At 44.4% G+C, this 18,708-nt stretch overlaps 1 protein-coding gene across 4 annotated transcripts in view; it reads left to right on the top strand.

Annotated features, from left to right (window-relative positions):
• The window catches only part of LOC147902107 (protein RRC1-like), a 67,637-nt gene that overhangs the window by 9,291 nt on the left and 39,638 nt on the right, over positions 1–18,708 (top strand). For all 4 annotated transcript variants that reach the window (XR_015541002.1, XM_087374679.1, XM_087374681.1 and 1 more), the window contains 2 exons: positions 3,183–3,299; positions 3,439–3,604. Coding sequence is in view for 3 of the 4 variants with exons in the window: in XM_087374679.1 (XP_087230805.1) it covers positions 3,183–3,299; positions 3,439–3,604 (283 nt within the window). In the remaining variant the exon portion in view is untranslated. The remainder of the gene's footprint in view (positions 1–3,182; positions 3,300–3,438; positions 3,605–18,708) is intronic.

Raw genomic sequence — 18,708 nt, 5'->3', positions numbered from 1 at the left:
CGAAACTTGATGTGCCCGTGCCCTATTTTCAATCCTCTCCTTCTTTCTCTGTTGTTCCCTTGCCATGTTTTGCTTAGCCAGCTACAACAATGCCTCCACCTTACTTAGTTTCTCTTGTACTTGAGGAGTTATGTTTTCTCTATTAGTGTTGTTTTGTGCACATAAATCAAATCTCTCTCTCTCCCTCCCCCTCCCCCTCCCCCCCTCTTCCTCTCCCTCTCTATTCTCACCACATGTCTCAATTGTCCCATGGTTGGACACGTGACCATAGGCTAACCTGACCTCCATAACACTAGCCACATTATGTCCATGTGTGGACCACATGGACATAACAGGATGTGTCTATGGCAATCAACAGGGGGACGATTTTCTACTAAAGTAGGAACGAGGGCAGATGTTCCACTAGATTTTGTTCACAAAGATAATGCAGGCTGCATGCTGGCACAGCATCAGTGGGAGGACACAAATATGGCAACTCCGACTAGGAGAAAGTGAAATGCTTGAGAAGTAACAATGGTATGCTTGCATCCAAGAGTGAGAAATGCGAATTCCCTGAATACACAATTGAGAAAAAGGCATACAAGCTCTACAATCCAAACTAGAAAGATGTTCTGCAGCTGTGATATCTTTGAAGAAATCGCAAAGGATAGTATATGCTGCGTCATGATCCTGCAAATGCAGTGCATGTGAAAGATAATCTACACTAGAGTTGGAATAGTTGGATGATGTAACTGAAATAATAGGAGGGGACAATGAAAGACATGTGTGAGGAATGGACATGGGGGGTTGTAGATCCGCCACTAGACAAGAATGTTGTAGGTCACAGATGGCTTTATAAGGTCACACTTAGGCAAATGAAAGAGCGAAAGTGTACTCTTAGTAAGGCCAATAGATTTTTAGGAAAATGGTCAGAATGAAGACAATCAGAAGTTGCATGCACTCTGGACTGTATGCTCATCAAATGCATGTCAAGTCATCTTTTCTCAATGGAGATGTACAAGAAGAAACAGCCACATGTACTCTATGCTCGTCAAATGCATGTCAAGTCAGCTTTTCTCAATGGAGGCTAAAGACGTATGCATGCAACGACAACAGGTTTTGAGGTAAAATATAAAGAGCGTATGGTATGCAAATTGAAGAAAGCACTTCATGGTTTAAAGCAAGACCAGGACACTTGACCAAGTGATTAGTCTGCCAGAGGTAGATGACAAGTTGTGTTAGAAATTACCCAATAGAGGGTACGCACAGCGGAGGACTGATAGAATAGCCCAGGAGCTCACACAGTGTGGTGTGGGGTGTGAAATCACAAACTTTTTAACTTATGTGCATAGATGTGCAAGCCAGTAAATATACAATGCTCATAGACAAATATAGAAGCAACACTTTATATTTCTGTCCGTCCAGGAACTAGGACAGGATACAATACAAAAAGGTCCTTCTACTACAAGCCTGGCACTTCTAGATCTCTGAGCCCGCGTGCTCCACCTCGAGCGTCTGTAGACTTTCTGTCCAGAATGGTTCTCTCTACCTTACTGCCTGTAGATGAGCCTAGGTAGGCAGCCCTTTCTCAGCATCAGAGGGAGGATTGCATGGTAAAAATAGGCGACCAGCACATGGGCTGGTCGCAGCCTGCAACAGCAGGTATGAGGGGGCTCTAGGCCTCACATGGAGGCACCAGCAGCAGCACAGACTGGCCGCCCAGGGCACCCTTATATAGGGGCCTGTGGCTGGCCAAGTCGGCCCAACCAGGGCCACCAACCAGGGCCAACCCTGGTCGGTTTATGGGGCCCCTATGGTCGGCCACCAGACAGGGTAACCGACCCTGCTGGTCGGTCATTTGAAGGGGCCTGGGCAGAGCCTATAAAAGGCCCACTTCTGCATTCAGCCCAGCGTCCAGTGCAATACAGAAAGCCCTTCTTCAAGGCCGTGTTCAGCACTCAGATCTGGGACAGTATTGTGAGAGAGAGTTCATCAGTTTTCTCCAGCACCCTGCTGTGATTTGTATTGCTCCCTTGGAGCCATTTTCTGCCCACCATCCGGTGGATGAATATACTCTCTCTCTCCGTCTATATTTGCTGTTATTTCTGAGTGTGTTTTTGTCGCATCTGTGATCATCTATCTAAGTTGAGTGTGGAAGAGTTGGAGAGATCTTGGGTGGAGGATTGAGTGATTCATTCCCTCATCGTTTCTAACAAGTTGACCAAACTGGTTGGCAGCTGTATCAGCCTTCCAAATGGTCAGTTTCGGCTAGTGGTCCCACCTAGCGCTTGTATGGGTTCCAAAATAGGACCTGCAGGTGCATGTGGGTGGACCTGGAAGCCCCCTAGTACCTGACTAAAACATATCTGTTGTCATTCTCTGACTCCTCTCATATGAGGTCTACTCGTGAGCGTCTACCTGTATGACCTATACCATCCATGGACATTGGCATCACATTGTATGCTGACATTTAGAAGACCACAACGGTTTGGTACAAAGTAGAGCCTTCAAAACTGCCCAAGTATGAAGACTCAGTACGAAGACTTTGTATAAATGGATGCTCAAGTATGTGTGGGTGTGTGGATTTGTATGTGTGAGAGCATATTTTTATACTATGGTCTACACCCATTGTTGGGCTCTGATGACGTCAGTGGGGATGTCATAGTAGCTAGTTCCTGCTATGCATGATGGAGTTTATGGTTTTCAACCTTGTGAGTGATTATCATGAGATTGAAACTGCACTATGTTGTGTTTTTAGAGGATGAGTTTGGGAATGTTCCTGGATTCATCTAGGTATATGGTACAAAGTAGAGCCTTCAAAACTGCCCAAGCAATATGTAGCAAAGATAGGACAGGCAACCTCCTTGTGTCCTCGTCCGTTATTCTTGCCTCCTCGTGTGTATTCTTGAAAGGCTTGTTAAAACTCAGAAAGTTAAAACATCGCGTGTAAACATGAGTGATGAATTCCATTGCATAAGATGCCATCTCCACCATTAGTTGTATTAACTTAACGAGGGATCTAAAAAGTCTTCACTAATTCCTAACAGAGATGTCATGGTAGGTAGGCTCTGCTCGGTGCTATGTATGGTGGCTACAATCGGGTTGAAAGTCACATTCTTTATTCTGTTTTCAATTAATGAAAAAGTGTGTTCTTGGTTCCCCATTGATTTGAGCTGTCTAATGAGTTTTTTTGTGCTAATTAGCCTTTAAGCCGATTTGATGAGCTACCAGAGGAATTAGATCCTGGAAAATTTCCTGGATCATTTGATGAGAGTGATCCTCAGACTACAAATTTATATGTTGGGAACTTGTCACCTCAGGTAACAGACCTATGTGTTTGGGGTTTCTCATGCAAACATGTGTGTTGCTAAAGTCATTCGATAGATGGATACTTTTCTGTTTTCGTCAGCTCATTTAGCTGAAGATATCTTATCACATTACGTATTGGAGTCCCACCAGGTTGACGAAAATTTTCTTCTACGAACTTTTGGTCGGTTTGGACCCATTGCAAGTGTGAAGATAATGTGGCCGAGGACTGAAGAGGAGCGTAGGAGGCAGAGGAACTGTGGATTTGTTGCATTTATGAACAGATATGAGGCGCAGGCAGCATTTGATGAAATGCAAGGTAAGGTTTTACCTCAATTGTAGTTTAAGCTGAGAAAATGAGAATAATATATTTGTGTTTTCTTGTCGTGAAAGAGAGTCATATGTTGAGGTTCTGCCACATGTCAACTTCCTGATGGGCACAGCACCATACCCAGAATTTGTGAAATCAAATTGTATAAGCATATAGCACGCTCTAGTGTCTTGGCTGCACTAAAAACTATACAAGTTGTTGCATGAATGTAAATTAATCAGGGACTCTGTGTTACCAAATAATACTTAGCTCACCACCAGCAGTAGAGCTCTTCTCAAGGTTTTGAGTTGCGTGTTTCTGGGTCAAATTAGGCGGGCTTCAAGTTGGTTGGTAAGTTAGATGCGAGGCGCTATCATTCTTTTGTGTACATCTTGTGGCTTGCTACCATTGCACTTCTGACAAATTTTAGTAGGATGGCTTTGTACTTAGAAATTTTTGAGTTGGACAGTTCCCCAGTAGAAGCCCCACATACCTTACTATGCTTATTCAAATTTGAGTGGGTGCCTTTTGTTTTTATTGTGAATGGACTCTACCTCACATCTTCACTCTTGACCCTTGGGTATCACACTCAAGCTAACTTTGCTACGTGATGCTTGCTACTTGATCACTTTTGAGATCATATGCAAAAAAGTAATCAGTGATGAATTCTAATGCTGAATGTTGAAGAGTCACTGTGAGAAACTGGGTGATGCTTGGTGCAAACTATTCCAGTTCATGTGTGTAGAAAAGAGATGGGACAGATTTGGAGAAAGGGGATAGAGAAGCAGAAGGGAGAGAGAGATAGGGGGAAAGGGGGAAGAGGAGGGGCAGGAGTGAGAGAATGAGGTAGAAGAGAGAAAGAGAGAGAGAGTGTAGGGAACAGAGAGAGAGAGTGAGAAAGAGTAGGGAGCAGGTAGCAAGAAGGAGGTGGAAGAGTAGATAGGATTAGATGTCACATCAAAAAGTACATAGTAGGGAGTGGATGGGGACTTATATATAGTCCCTCCACATTTTCCACCTAAAGGGCCTCTAACTTGGCCCCTTTTTCCCCTTCATTACAGCCATCCCTTCCCATAGAATTTCGCCCTCAAAATTTCACAGCATAGCTGTCCAAAAGTCCAGCAAACAGCAACTACTAATCAATCCGGTAGGAGATAGGAGTGGCCTTGGACAATGTTTTCTGGCTGCCATGAATTTTTATCCTTAGGGAGTCCCCGCCAATTGATAAGATACTCTATGTAGGCCTTGTTTCAGAGTACACGGTCTCTGAAACCCACGATGCGCTCCGGAACATAGAGGATGTGGCCCTCTTCATCCATAGGTGGCAATTCCGGAAGAACATGGACATGCTGTCCAACATGTAGTTTCAGCACAGACACATGGAAAACATCATGGATCTTGGATTTACTGGGTAGCTCCAACTGATATGCTACCTCTCCAACCTTACGGATGATCCCGTAAGGACCGTAATACCTATGAGCAAGCTTTGCGTTGGTATTACCTTTCAGCGAGGCATAACGGTGTTGAGATTGCCATCTCCAGGGTAGACTGGCCGACCAGCTCCCACGCAGCAGGGGGGCCAGAGGGGGTAGGCTGGCCGACCAGCCCCTGGCCGACCTGGTCCTGGCCGACCAGCCTTTGGCCGACCAGCTGGTCGGCCCAGTTGGCTGACCGACCAGGCTGGTCGGTCTAGGCTAACTAACCGACCCTCCTGGCCTTCCCTATATAAGGGCCCTCCCCTCTTCCTCATTTCATCTACTCCCTCCAGCAGCTCCTCAAGGCTCTAGTCTTCAAGCCTGCTCCTGGCAGTCCCTACCTGAGCCCCCCTCAGCTGCCCTGTTGGATGCCCACGCTCCCTCAGCAGATCCCTCCTCTTTCCGGGCTCCTGCCTCCTCGCTCCAGGCTTCTTCAGTCCCCTCGTTCCAAGGTTCCTGCCTCTTCGCCCCAGGCTCCTTCAGCCTCCTCATTTCTAGGCTCCTGCCTCCTCGGTTCAGGCTCCTCTAGCCTCCTCGCTCCCAGGCCCCTGCCTCCTCGCTTCAGGCTCCTCAAGCCTGTGTGCTCTCAGACTGCAGCCTCCTTGTGCCCTATTCTCTGCTTCAGTTCAGCCCCTCTGCAGCCTCCTTGTGCCCCCTTCCTCTGCTTCAGTGCAGCCCCTTCAGCAGCTCCTGTTTCACATCCTGTTCAGGATACTTTGTATTTTAGTTGCTGCCGTGGTTTATGGGCTGAGTTACAGCAGATCTGTTTGTGGCACATCTTGTTGTCTCTAGTGTTCTCTGTTTGGTTCTGTAGCTTCAGTTTGTTTGCATCTTCCGCTGCCATTTTAATAAACGGTTCTTATGGAGACACAAATGCACATTATCTCTATTACGATCACTCACTTTAACTCACTTCACAGATCAATTTAACAAACAATCACGGGGCAGACACACTCAGTTTCCTCCCAGCCAACCTCGGTGGTAGCAAAACCTCAGAATAGCCAACAACGTGAAGGCTCCAGCTTGCAAATTCCACCAAGCCCCAAATACTGAAAATTACGGCCCCATGTAATGCATCTAGTAAATCATCGATCCGAGCCATCGGATATCTGTGCTTAATAGTGATATTATTAATGCTCTGTAATCTATACAGAGGCGAAAAGTATCATCTTTCCTTTTTTTAATATCACTGGCGAAGCAAAAGGTGAGAAACTGGGTTGAATTTGCCCCAGCTTGAGGTATTCTTCCAGTTGTCTTCGTACCTCCGCTTCTTTGGTAAAACTTAACCTATAGGGAGGTCTATTTACAGGTTCTGCCCGCGGGATTAGTTCAATCTTATGCTGAACATTCCGCTCTGGAGGTAACCCATAAGGTAACTCATCCCTAAAACAATAAGAGAACTCCTCTGCTATTTGATCAGCCAGTTGGGCCATCTCTCCATTTTGGGTAACATCAGTGCTAGCTGAAGAACCATCAATCGGCTCTACGGATGCTGTACAAAGAAACAAAAACTCTTCTTGAGCTTTTCGAACTTTCATTACGGAAACCAACGGTCCTTGAGGTATATCTTTTTCACCTCGTAAGACAGACAGTACATCATTCATCTTGAATTGATAAATGTGCTTTTTCGAAGCTATGGCTGGATTCTTTCTAGAATGCCAAGCCTTACCCAGGGCTATGTCAGCGTGAGCAAGCTTTGTCATTTCAAAATCAAGCTTCTCAGTATAGTCCTGAATTCGAAGTTCCAACTGGGTAACCCTTTGGTCCCATACTTCAGTTGAACTTTCGTCTGTCATTCTGACTGTATATGCATAGTCAGATGGGCTAGTCTTTAATTTCAGCCTCTTTACAAGCTTGGAGTTAATTACATTGTGCGTTGACGCTGAGTCAAACAACACAATGACATCATGATTGGCTACTTGCCCCTTCATCTTAATTAACTCCGTATCGTTAAAGGTTGTATACCCCGTTGCTATGGGCTTTGACACGACATTATCAGGTGCACTAGTTACTAGCTTAGCAACAGACACACATAACAAAATAGGTATTGACCTTTGAGAAGATTCCGCTAGCTGAATCTGCATCTGTTCTACTCTGGGACTTTCCTCCATTTCCACGTCGCATTCTGAGATCACCATCTCAGCCATCCGATGATCCTTGTTTCGTGGACAATCTTTCCACTGATGAGGCTGAAGGCATTCAAAACACAAGCCTTCTCTTCTCGCTTTTTCTCTTTGCTCTGGGTTCAAAGAAGACTTCGACCAAGCCTTGACACGACATTATCAGGTGCACTAGTTACTAGCTTAGCAACAGACACACATAACAAAATAGGTATTGACCTTTGAGAAGATTCCGCTAGCTGAATCTGCATCTGTTCTACTCTGGGACTTTCCTCCATTTCCACGTCGCATTCTGAGATCACCATCTCAGCCATCCGATGATCCTTGTTTCGTGGACAATCTTTCCACTGATGAGGCTGAAGGCATTCAAAACACAAGCCTTCTCTCCTCGCTTTTTCTCTTTGCTCTGGGTTGAAAGAAGACTTCGACCAAGCCCGGGCTGCCATTGGTGTTACTTTTCTTTTCATTCCAATGGTGGTACTTGGTTTAGGAGTCTCAATTGGCTTTGCCTTCTTGGCTTGACCACTAGGCTGTGAGGCACTCCCTTTGCTAATCCACTTCTTCTTAAACCCAGTTTTCTTCGGGTACTCATACCGAGTCCCAACCTGCACAAACCCACTTGGTCTGTTCCCTTTGGCATCCTCATAGTTCAGGGCTATGGCAATTGCTTCATCTAGCGTGTTCGCATACTTAGCCTGAACTTCCATTTCGATCCGATCATTCAGTCCAAAGATAAAATCTTTTACGTGGATTGACTGAGGTAGAGGTTCATAAACTTTCATTACACTTTCTGTGAACTTATCAGTGTATTCCGCCACTGATAAATTTCTCTAACGAAGGTTTCGATACTGATCCCAAGCTCGGATGCATCATCAGGAGGTAAGAAGTGTTTTCTAAATTCTTTTTTAAACCCCTCCCAAGTAGTGGATGCCACTCCATCTTTCTGCTGTTTTATCCACCACCTATCTGCTGCCTCATTAGACATATGGGTGGCCTCGCGGATTTTCTTCATATCATTCCTGATTTCATAAATGGCGAAGGCCTCGTCCCATTTGTGTAACCAGGGTCTATGATATCGGAACTACGGTCAGACATCCGACTAGAGTACTTTTTTGGCCTATAATTGGCAATATTAGGCACCTTAGCTCTCCTAGGCTCGGCCGTATGAACACTGGTTTCAGGCTGCATTGGAGATTTACCTTTCTCTTCACGAGATGGTCTAGTAGACATACTATGAACCATTTTCCTGAGCTCAAATTGCCTTACATTTGCTTGTAACTGTTGTGCTAAAATCTGTTGTAAGGCATCCTCCAATAATGCTACAACCGAACTGACTGTGAAAGACAGCTTTGGCTTTACTTCTACGACGGAAATTAACTCTCCAAAGGCTCTCCCTCACTCCCTCTCTCTGAACATACACTAGGGCCCAGGACAAATTGTCGGGCTGGACCCCCCCGAAGGTCTTTTATTCATTTCAGAAATTCAATACAGAAGTTCAGCTTCAAGCTGTCTCGTAAATCTCTCTCCAACATGAAAAGAATTCTTCTTTTACAAGAGCTTCAAGCCCCATTCAAATTGGCAACATGCCACTTGTCTAAAATCTAGACTAAAACCTATTACAAGCCACTAAGGGCCATTCTGGAGTCTTCAAAGCTCTCGGTCACACGAACCGCTTCCTGGATGCTTGTCAGGCTCCCATTTCGCGTAGGAAAAATAATCCTTCCGAGTACCTGCAACAATTAATTAAAGCGCACCACTATGGTACCCATTAATTGTTAGCGCTTTGCATGCAAATAACACACTGTGGACTAATCCTAGTCACGGTGGGCGTCCCCACTGAACACATGTGCACATCTAAACAAATATATATATACAAATAAATATATATATATATTTTCTCGGGTTGACCGGAGTCAACACTCTTGATTATAATTAAAGAGCTTTGACCAAGGGTCAAGGCGCCTTAATTATAGCCAAGTCTCTCCAACCGGAGTTGGCACATCTTGGTTAACCGGGGTTAACCCTCTTGGCGCATGCCAAGTCTTGTTGACCGAAGTCAACACTCTCTGACCGCAGTCAGGTTTACTTGACTAGAGTCAAGTATCTTTGACCGTAGTCAATCCTTTGACCATTAAAATAACTCTTTGACCATAATTAACACATATAAAACTCTTTAATTATGATCAAATAAATGGTCAACTGTACTTTGACTTAGGATATTTACATTGTGGTAACATCCCCTCGGCTTCTATTCAGTTGACCTCAACTGAAAAGCTTCCTTGTAAACATCCAAAAGCTGTGGATGATCGGATAACATGTCTTCGTCCATCTACTTGGCATCTAATGCCGTATAATTCTTGAATTTTACAAGATACCTGCAAAATTCCTTACCCTGAGGGCCTTTACGTACGGTATGGTACACAATTTGCTTTGGCTGAAGGACTTCCTCCAGCTCATCCACTTCTGGTGGATCTTCTGATACTGGTTATGTAGGCTCTGGTCCCTGAAATTTCTTTAGAAGACTCACATGGAATGCATTGTGAATCCTCCAATGCTCTGGCAATGCTAATCTGTATGCAACCTCATTTATTCTTTCTGTAACCCTGAAAGGGCCATAGTATCTGGGAGATAACTTTGCATACACTTTCTGTTTGCCTTTAAACTTGCGGAGCCTAGCTTTTTCAAACCTCAAAAGTATCCAGTCCCCTTCCTTGAGATCTAGCTGTCTCCTATGTTTATCTGCAGCCTTTTTATGTTTCTCTTGAGACCTTTCAATTGCTGTCCGGACTTGGCTGTAAGCTGTTTGGAGGTCTCTTACAAACTGATCAGCTGCAAATATTTCATCTTTAGTCCTCAATATAGGTGGCAAAATCACCTTCCCATATATGACTTCAAAAGGGGCTTTCCCTGTAGAGCTATGTACTGTATTATTGTAAGCAAACTCTACTAAGGGTAGGTACTTTTCCCAGTCTGAACTCTGGTCACCCACGTAGCATTTCAGCATATCCAAAATGGTAGAATTTGCTACTTCACTTTGACCATCTGTCTGGGGATGGAAAGAAGAAGAAAAATTCAGATTCGTCCCCATGTTATCAAATAAAGCTCTCCAGAATAGACTGGTCATTCTGGGATCTCGATCACTAACAATGGACTTAGGCATACCATGATGTTTAAAGATCTGTGCCATGAACAGCTTAGCCATATGATCTGCCTTTATGGTTTTGCGAACCGGAATGAAATGAGCTTGCTTGCTGAATCTATCTATGATAGTCCAAATCCCATCATTCCCTGACTTTGATCTCGGCAAATCAAAAATAAAGTCCATTGTAATACTTTCCCATGGTGCCTGAGGCACGGGAAGAGGCATAAGTAGGCCAGGTGCCTTCCGTCTATCGTACTTTATTTTCTGACACGTAAGGCATTCAGTAACAAACTGATGTATATCTTTCCGCATTCCTGGCCAAAAGAAATACCTCTCTAGTGCTAGAGTTGTTGCTGTAATTCCTCTATGTCCAGCATAGGGAGGTGCATGGCATTCCCCCAAAATCTTTTTCCTCATCTCTTGGGTGATGCATAGGCAATCATCTTTCATTAAATACCCATCTTTCAGGGAATAGTGACTGGTAGATTGTCCTTCTTGCATCTGCTGTAAAATTTCACCAAAATCAGAATCATGAGCATATTGTTCCCTCATGCCTTCCAGGTCCTGATGATAAGCAATAGTTACATTATTGACCTGGGGTCTTCGGGACAAGGCATCTGCCACTCTGTTCCGAATTCCTGGAGTATGGACAATCTGAAAATGATACATTGACAGCATGTTTGCCCATTTCATATGCTTCTCTGAAAGCTTGGTCTGAGTCAAAAAGTATCTTAGACTTTGGTGATCTGTTTTGACAGTAAAATCTGCACCCAAAAGATAGTGTTTCCATGTATGAATGGCATGAATTACAGCTAATAACTCTTTCTCATAGATTCCTAAATATCTTTCCGCATCCCGAAGTCGCCTGCTTTCATAGGCTACTACATGACCATTCTGATGCAATGCAGCCCCAACACATTCTCCACAAGCATCGCAATCCACATCAAAAGACTGATACAGATCCGGAACTACCAGAATAGGCTATGTAGTCAACTTTTCCTTGAGTGTATTGAATGCTTTCTTCTGTGATAATCCCCATGTGAAGGCTGCATTTTTCTTAGTAAGGTCATGTAATGGAGCTGCGATATCAGCAAAATATCTGATAAACCTTCTGTAGTAAGAACACAGGCCTAAGAAGCTTCGAACTTCATGCACAGTTTTCAGCTCTGGCCATTCCTGGATGGCACGGATCTTCGCTGGATCCATTTGTATCCCATTCTTGGATATTATATGCCCCAGATAGTGGATTTCTTCCAAGAAGAACTCACTTTTCTTGCTGTTTGCATAGAGCTGATGATTTCTCAGCTCTTGAAACACTATAGCAAGATGTTCTCTGTGCTCTTCCTCTGTCTTAGAAAAAACTAAGATATCATCAAAGAAAGTACCCGTAAAATGCTTGTACTTCCGGAAGATGCGATCCATCATTCTATTGAATGTGGCTGGAGCATTTGTCAACCCAAAAGGCATCACTAAGTATTCATACAACTCGAATGTAGTGCGGAATGCTGTCTTGTGCACATCCTGAGGCTGTATCCTCACTTGGTGGTAGCCACTCTTTAAGTCTATCCTGCTGAAAACTGAAGCTCCATTTAACTGATCCAGGACATCATCAATGCGCGGAATAGGGAATCTATTCTTGATGGTCATTTTGTTCAGTGCGCGATAATCGACGCACATACGGAATGAACCATCTTTCTTCTGTACTAACAGTACAGGGGAACAAAAAGGAGACGAGCTGGGCTGAATCAACCCTTTGGACAGCAAGTCCTGTACCTGAGCCATAATCTCCTCTCTCTGAGTCGCACTGACTCTATAAGGGGGTCTGTTTGGTGGCTCACTACCAGGCATTAACTCTATCTGATGATCTTCTGGTCTCTCTGGGGGTAACTCCCCTGGCAAAACATCAGAAAAGCAATCTTTAAAGTTTACCAGAAACTGAAACCTATCTTTGTCTGCATCATTCATTTCAGCATGCATATCATTCTCTTTTTCTTTTACAAAAACCATGTACGCAGAAATTGCAGACTTTATTGCTTTACCGCATGAAACATCAGATACAATGGGGATAGTATCCCCTTTATTCCTGGCAATCAAACGCTGATTTTTCCCCCTATGCACAAACTCCAACACTCTTTCAGGAAGAGTCAACTTCACTGCCTTGCGGTGAAACCAAGGCATCCCCAAAACTACATCATAATGTTTCAGTGGAGAAATGAAGAAGTCTTCCTGATCCACATAACTCTGAACATGTAGACGGAGCTTCCCTATCAAGGGAGTAACTGGCACAGGATTCCCACAAAACATTTGATCGGCATCCAAAGCCCTGCCTAACTCTTCCGTCTTTATTCCCAGCCTCAGGGCTAGATCCTCTGATATGAAATTATCAGTAGCCCCTGGATCAAATAAAATTAGCGCTTGCTGGTCTCTAACTTTGCCCCATGATAGCAGCAATTCTCGTTCTTCTGGGTTCAAAGCATGACCCAGTATATCAGGAATTCCCCCCGCCATTGGCTTTTGCGGTCCTCGTGGCTTCTCTGCCTCTTTTCCCTTCGATGTTGAAGGCTTTTCTGGGCACTGGGCAGCCACATGCCCCTCTTTACCGCACCTGAAGCATTTCCCATCTCTACGGAATTCCGCTATCTGTTCAGGGGTGAATAGAGATTTGCCCTTATAGGTCTTTGAGAACTGAGTACCCCTCGGCTTCTGAGGCTGAAACCCTTTCTTTTCAGCCTTAGGGGACTCTTTCTTTTCTGACTTTAGAAAATCAGTTTTCTTTTTATCAGCACGTCTTGCATGCAAGGATGGCACTGTAGATGGATCTTGTAGCGGCACAAGACTCGCTACTGAGGCTGAATGCATAAGATCTTGAATATTCTTTGCCCCCAAAGCATTCACTACTGCCTGAATTCTTGGAGTGAGACCTGCTCTGTACTTCCTCATCTGGGTGCCTTTGGAGATCTTTTTGAACGGTGCAACCTGCAAATAAGCATCCCAAAAATTTTGGTTGTACCCATCCACTGTATCTCCTGCATCCATGTGCAAGCTGTCCCAGTCTTGAAGAACATGGTCTCTAAACTGTTTAGGCATGAACTGCTGGTAGAAGGCTTTCTTGAAGCCCTTCCACTTTCTTGGGGCTGACCCATCTGTGGTCAGTGCACTCCACCATGCACTAGCCGTTGCTGTTAAGTGTAGACTGACCATTCTTAACTTGGAGGATTCTGAAAATTTCTCTGTACCGAATGCAGCATCAAACTGTCTGATAAACTGCAATGCTTTGTCTGTATGACCATACTGTCCATTGTAGGTCATAAACTTGACAGATTTTCCTCCCTCTTTAAATTCCCTGGTCGCTTTGGAAGACTTTCTCTTCCCAGACTTCTCGTGTTTCCTTCTTTTCCTAGATGGTTTATCTGATAAGGAAGAAGAAGACACAGAAGTCGAACTCGAGGTAGACGGTGATGGACTAGGAGATCGGTGATGACGCCTCGATCTCTTTTTACTATGGGACCGTCTCCTATGAGATCTATGAGATCTCTCTCTCTCAGACTGTACACGAGAGTGTGCCTCTGGCATTGGCACGTCATATACTGGATTAGGCATAGCTTCTGCTGGAAACAAATGCTGAGCCCTGGGATCCCTTTTAAGATTTTCCAGCTCTTGTATACGAGTGCGTACCATTTGTTCAAATTCTTGTTGAGTTTGTGGCACATTCCTCTGTCTTGGATACACATCCCTATCTTGAGAATCCCACTGGATAGGTGATTGATCCATACTCTGAGATCTGCAGATTTTCTCACACTGTGCAAGTAACTAATGCACACTACCTTTGCTTTTCCAACAGAAAAAAAAAGTACCTCAACAAGAGGTGTTTTGCATTCACAATCTATGCCAGTACTGGCTGTCAGTTCAAGGCATATACCCACACAGTTGCCAAAGCATCAACAACTATATTGCCCTTTCCTGGCTGCTGCAGATGGCTTCAAAAGGCATCTGTTTTTCCCTCTTTTTACTGCTCAAAGGCATGCATACTCTTTTTTCTGCATATCTCTGTTTTCTCTGCTTTTCTCTGGTTTTCTGCTACTTTTCTGACAGTAAAAGTCTGACAGGCAGGAGAAAATTGATAGCCAAAACTGTCTCTGCAACTGTCTTTTTTTTTTTTTTTTTGAAAGAACAGTAACCAGATGGAGTAACTGCTAGTTAGTCTAACCAGACTAACTGATTCTGGTCTGGTTAGTCTGTGACTGGATAGTTACTGTCTGGTCAAACTGACCAGACTGGTTCTGCTCTGGTCTGGTTTGGTTGGGCCAACTAACTGGACATCTGATCAAAGTCCAGCTAACCAGACTTACACTAACCACAGTTTTACCACCTGTCTGCCACGTGTCAGTGCTATGTCAGCATCTGAGCTGACTGCCACGTCAGGAATCCACACGTGTCTGCCACGTCACCTGCCACGTGTCAGATTACACACGTGTGCCACATCAGCACCTTGCAAGACCTCTGCCACGTGTCCCGCGCCACGTCAGCGCCTGCAAACCTGCCCAAACTTTGGTCATAGTCTGTTCGTCGTCGCGCGTCGCGCCTTGGTGACCGTCAGTCTTACGTTTGCACAGGAGCGGTGCTTTACAACTACCTCCACGCCTCTTTTCGCAACCCACGCTACAGCGCCTTCGTCACCTGCGAAAATCTCCACGGCACCCTGCGTGGGCTTTCCACTAGATATCTTTAGCCTCTTTATGCATCACTTCACGCATAGTTATTTGCTTCTCGTTAGCTCTGCGTCAGAACCATCATTTCTTCTGTGGTCGACTAAAAGATCCCTTGCTCTACAATTTGCGCCTGCAGCGCCTGCACGTCACGCTTACCCCGACACTATACAAGGGGGCGATGAATCTTTACTTTCCTTCACTCCTTGTCTCTTGGCTCGTCACAGTTTAAGAAAACTGTGAAGCCCTGCTCTGATACCAATACAACCGAACTGAGTGTGAAAGACAGCTTTGGCTTTACTTCTACGACGGAAATTAACTCTCCAAAGGCTCTCCCTCACTCCCTCTCTCTGAACATACACTAGGGCCCAGGACAAATTGTCGGGCTGGACCCCCCCGAAGGTCTTTTATTCATTTCAGAAATTCAATACAGAAGTTCAGCTTCAAGCTGTCTCGTAAATCTCTCTCCAACATGAAAAGAATTCTTCTTTTACAAGAGCTTCAAGCCCCATTCAAATTGGCAACATGCCACTTGTCTAAAATCTAGACTAAAACCTATTACAAGCCACTAAGGGCCATTCTGGAGTCTTCAAAGCTCTCGGTCACACGAACCGCTTCCTGGATGCTTGTCAGGCTCCCATTTCGCGTAGGAAAAATAATCCTTCCGAGTACCTGCAACAATTAATTAAAGCGCACCACCATGGTACCCATTAATTGTTAGCGCTTTGCATGCAAATAACACACTGTGGACTAATCCTAGTCACGGTGGGCGTCCCCACTGAACACATGTGCACATCTAAACAAATATATATATACAAATAAATATATATATATATTTTCTCTGGTTGACCGGAGTCAACACTCTTGATTATAATTAAAGAGCTTTGACCAAGGGTCAAGGCGCCTTAATTATAGCCAAGTCTCTCCAACCGGAGTTGGCACATCTTGGTTAACCGGGGTTAACCCTCTTGGCGCATGCCAAGTCTTGTTGACCGAAGTCAACACTCTCTGACCGCAGTCAGGTTTACTTGACTAGAGTCAAGTATCTTTGACCGTAGTCAATCCTTTGACCATTAAAATAACTCTTTGACCATAATTAACACATATAAAACTCTTTAATTATGATCAAATAAATGGTCAACTGTACTTTGACTTAGGATATTTACATTGTGGTAACAAATGCAATTCTACCAGATAGTGTATGGCATGCTGGGCGCGGACACTTGCAGGGTCGGTCGGACTCTCGATTCTACGGGATCCACCCTAGAAGCTTCTTCATCTACTTCCATTTAGGTCGATGGGTGTTTTTTTTTAAATAAAATAAATAAAACACCGCCTAAAACCGTATTTACAGATTTCTTTTCAATCTCATAACCACAAAAGGTGTCTAAACAGGCGTAACCATCAACTGAAAATAGCTGAGAACCAAGATGAATATCTTTTCCCTATACTAGGGAAATATTTGCAATCTCAAATAACTCAAACACCGAGGGCAAATAAACTAGCATATACCCCAACAAAACTTAAAAGGCATAGAAAGCTCCGTGGTCATATTTTTGCTGCATGAAGAGATCAACTAATCCCTGTATGCCACTTCATCTCTCAGTCGAACTCCTTGAATGAATTCATACATATGAGTAGACCCACGAGACTAGCCTCTTAAAACCACAGTTACATTCGTGGTCCAGCCAACTGTGCGTAAGGAAACAGACGTAAACCTTGTACAATCCTCTAGTTACTTGCATCCATCCGTCGTCTCACCATCAAAGTGAACAAGCTCCATAGTCCAGGGCTTTCTCCAATGAGATGTCAATGCATGATTGCTACGTGCGTTCACAATACCAATAACTAAACCTTCAACAGTTATTGTCTGCTATCTGCATAGCACTCGCCGATAACCGAGATCTCCAAATAACACAACAAGTCCCGTGACGTCAGAGTAGCCCTGTGCATGTAGTCGTAAACTCCAACAACCTCGCCTGTGAAGAGAGTCACTACGAGGTTTGAGTTATTATGAAAGCGGCTCTTGTCGTGCGCTGCTCGTCAATGCTTAGCGTTATCCACTCCTACCGGCTGTGTGCTTCATCTCATGGAGTGCACCTCATGTGCAATAACTAGCCCCCCCACGATACCAAGGAGCCCTGAAGTCAAAAAGCTGTGACTAGTGCGTGCGCCACCCTGATGTCCAACGCACACCCAAACTGACGAACTACTCGATGGCTTGAACCCGACGACGCAAATGATCTATACCCGCACGACATACAACCTTAGTCTTTTTCTTTGATCCCGTAAGACAAGATCCCCGCTCCTCTATTGGCTTCACGATCGTAGCTCGCTAAGGCTAAACGAAGAATCTGATCAACAGCCCGACGCTCCGCCAATCGTTCTCACACCTTCATAGATCGCCAGGCTCTGATACCAAAATATTACGATCACTCACTTTAACTCACTTCACAAATCAGTTTAACAAACAATCACGGGGAAGGCACACTCAGTTTCCTCCCAGCCAACCTCGGTGGTAGCAAAACCTTAGAATAGCCAACAACGTGAAGGCTCAAGCTTGCAAATTCCACCAAGCCCCAAATCCCTAGATGGATCTAGTATGCCACATGTCTACATTTGAGGGCATCTCCTAAATGCATCATTTGCCCCTCTCTTGGGATATCATTGAAATCATTTGTCCCTTGGTACATTTAATGCATTTAGACCCCTTAGCCTTAGATCCACCTAGTCTTGTGCCATGTCACCCTCACCAAGGACCTTGACCTTGATTCTTTTTTTATCATTTACGTGAAGCCCAAACAAATATAATACAAACATTGATCTTTTAAAGAAAAATGTCGACTGACCCTTCCGAGGTCATGTTGCCTCAACTTGAGCATAGCAATCTCCCTCTTTGAAAGGCAAATATCTCCGGCGTTCATTTGCATATTTCTTCTGCTTAGCTTGGGCATCCTGCATATTTTTTTTTGCCAACTGCAGAAGGGCATCCATCCGCTGCTCCAAGTCATTCCGTGCTTGCTGTTTTTTCACAGCCATGTCAGCAATTGAAGAAGACATCCCGACCTTGCATTGGTACATTGCCTCAAATGGGCTCATGCCAATGGAGATTTGCTTGGTACTGTTGTAGCAAAATTCAGCAAGTGAACCATTTATCCCAAAGACTTCTGAGTATCATGACAAAAATGCCTCAAATATTTCTCCACCCATTTGTTCACCCTTTCTGACTGTCCATCAGTCTCAGGATGGTAAGCAGTGCTAGGTGCGAGTAAAGTAACCACTGCTGTAAATATCTCTTGCCAAAAGTGACCCAAAAATTTTGCATCTTTGTCACTGACAATTTCCCGAGGGAAACCATGATGCTTAAAGACATGCTCAATGAATTGCCAAGCAACCTGTGATGCTGAATACCGGGTTTAGTGGGTATGAAATGGGCCTGTTTTGTCATTCTATCCACCACAACAAAGATGCTGTTCGAACCCCTCTCTGTAGAAGGCAATCCTGTGATGAAATCCATTGCTATGTGCGTCCATTTCCCCTCTGGAATGGGTAATGGCTGCAAGAGACCTGCAGGTAATTTGCTGTCCACTTTATTGTGTTGGCAAGGCAAGCATTCAGCCACGTATTCAAAGCAAGCATGTAGTGAAAATCAAAGCCAGCTACAAATCAA

This window comes from Dipteris shenzhenensis, chromosome 5 (assembly GCF_047967505.1).
Source record: "Dipteris shenzhenensis isolate YYH24624 ecotype China chromosome 5, Dip_SZ_1.0, whole genome shotgun sequence".
Classification (NCBI taxonomy): Eukaryota; Viridiplantae; Streptophyta; class Polypodiopsida; order Gleicheniales; family Dipteridaceae; genus Dipteris; species Dipteris shenzhenensis.
This window is presented reverse-complemented; position numbering and strand designations above follow the sequence as displayed.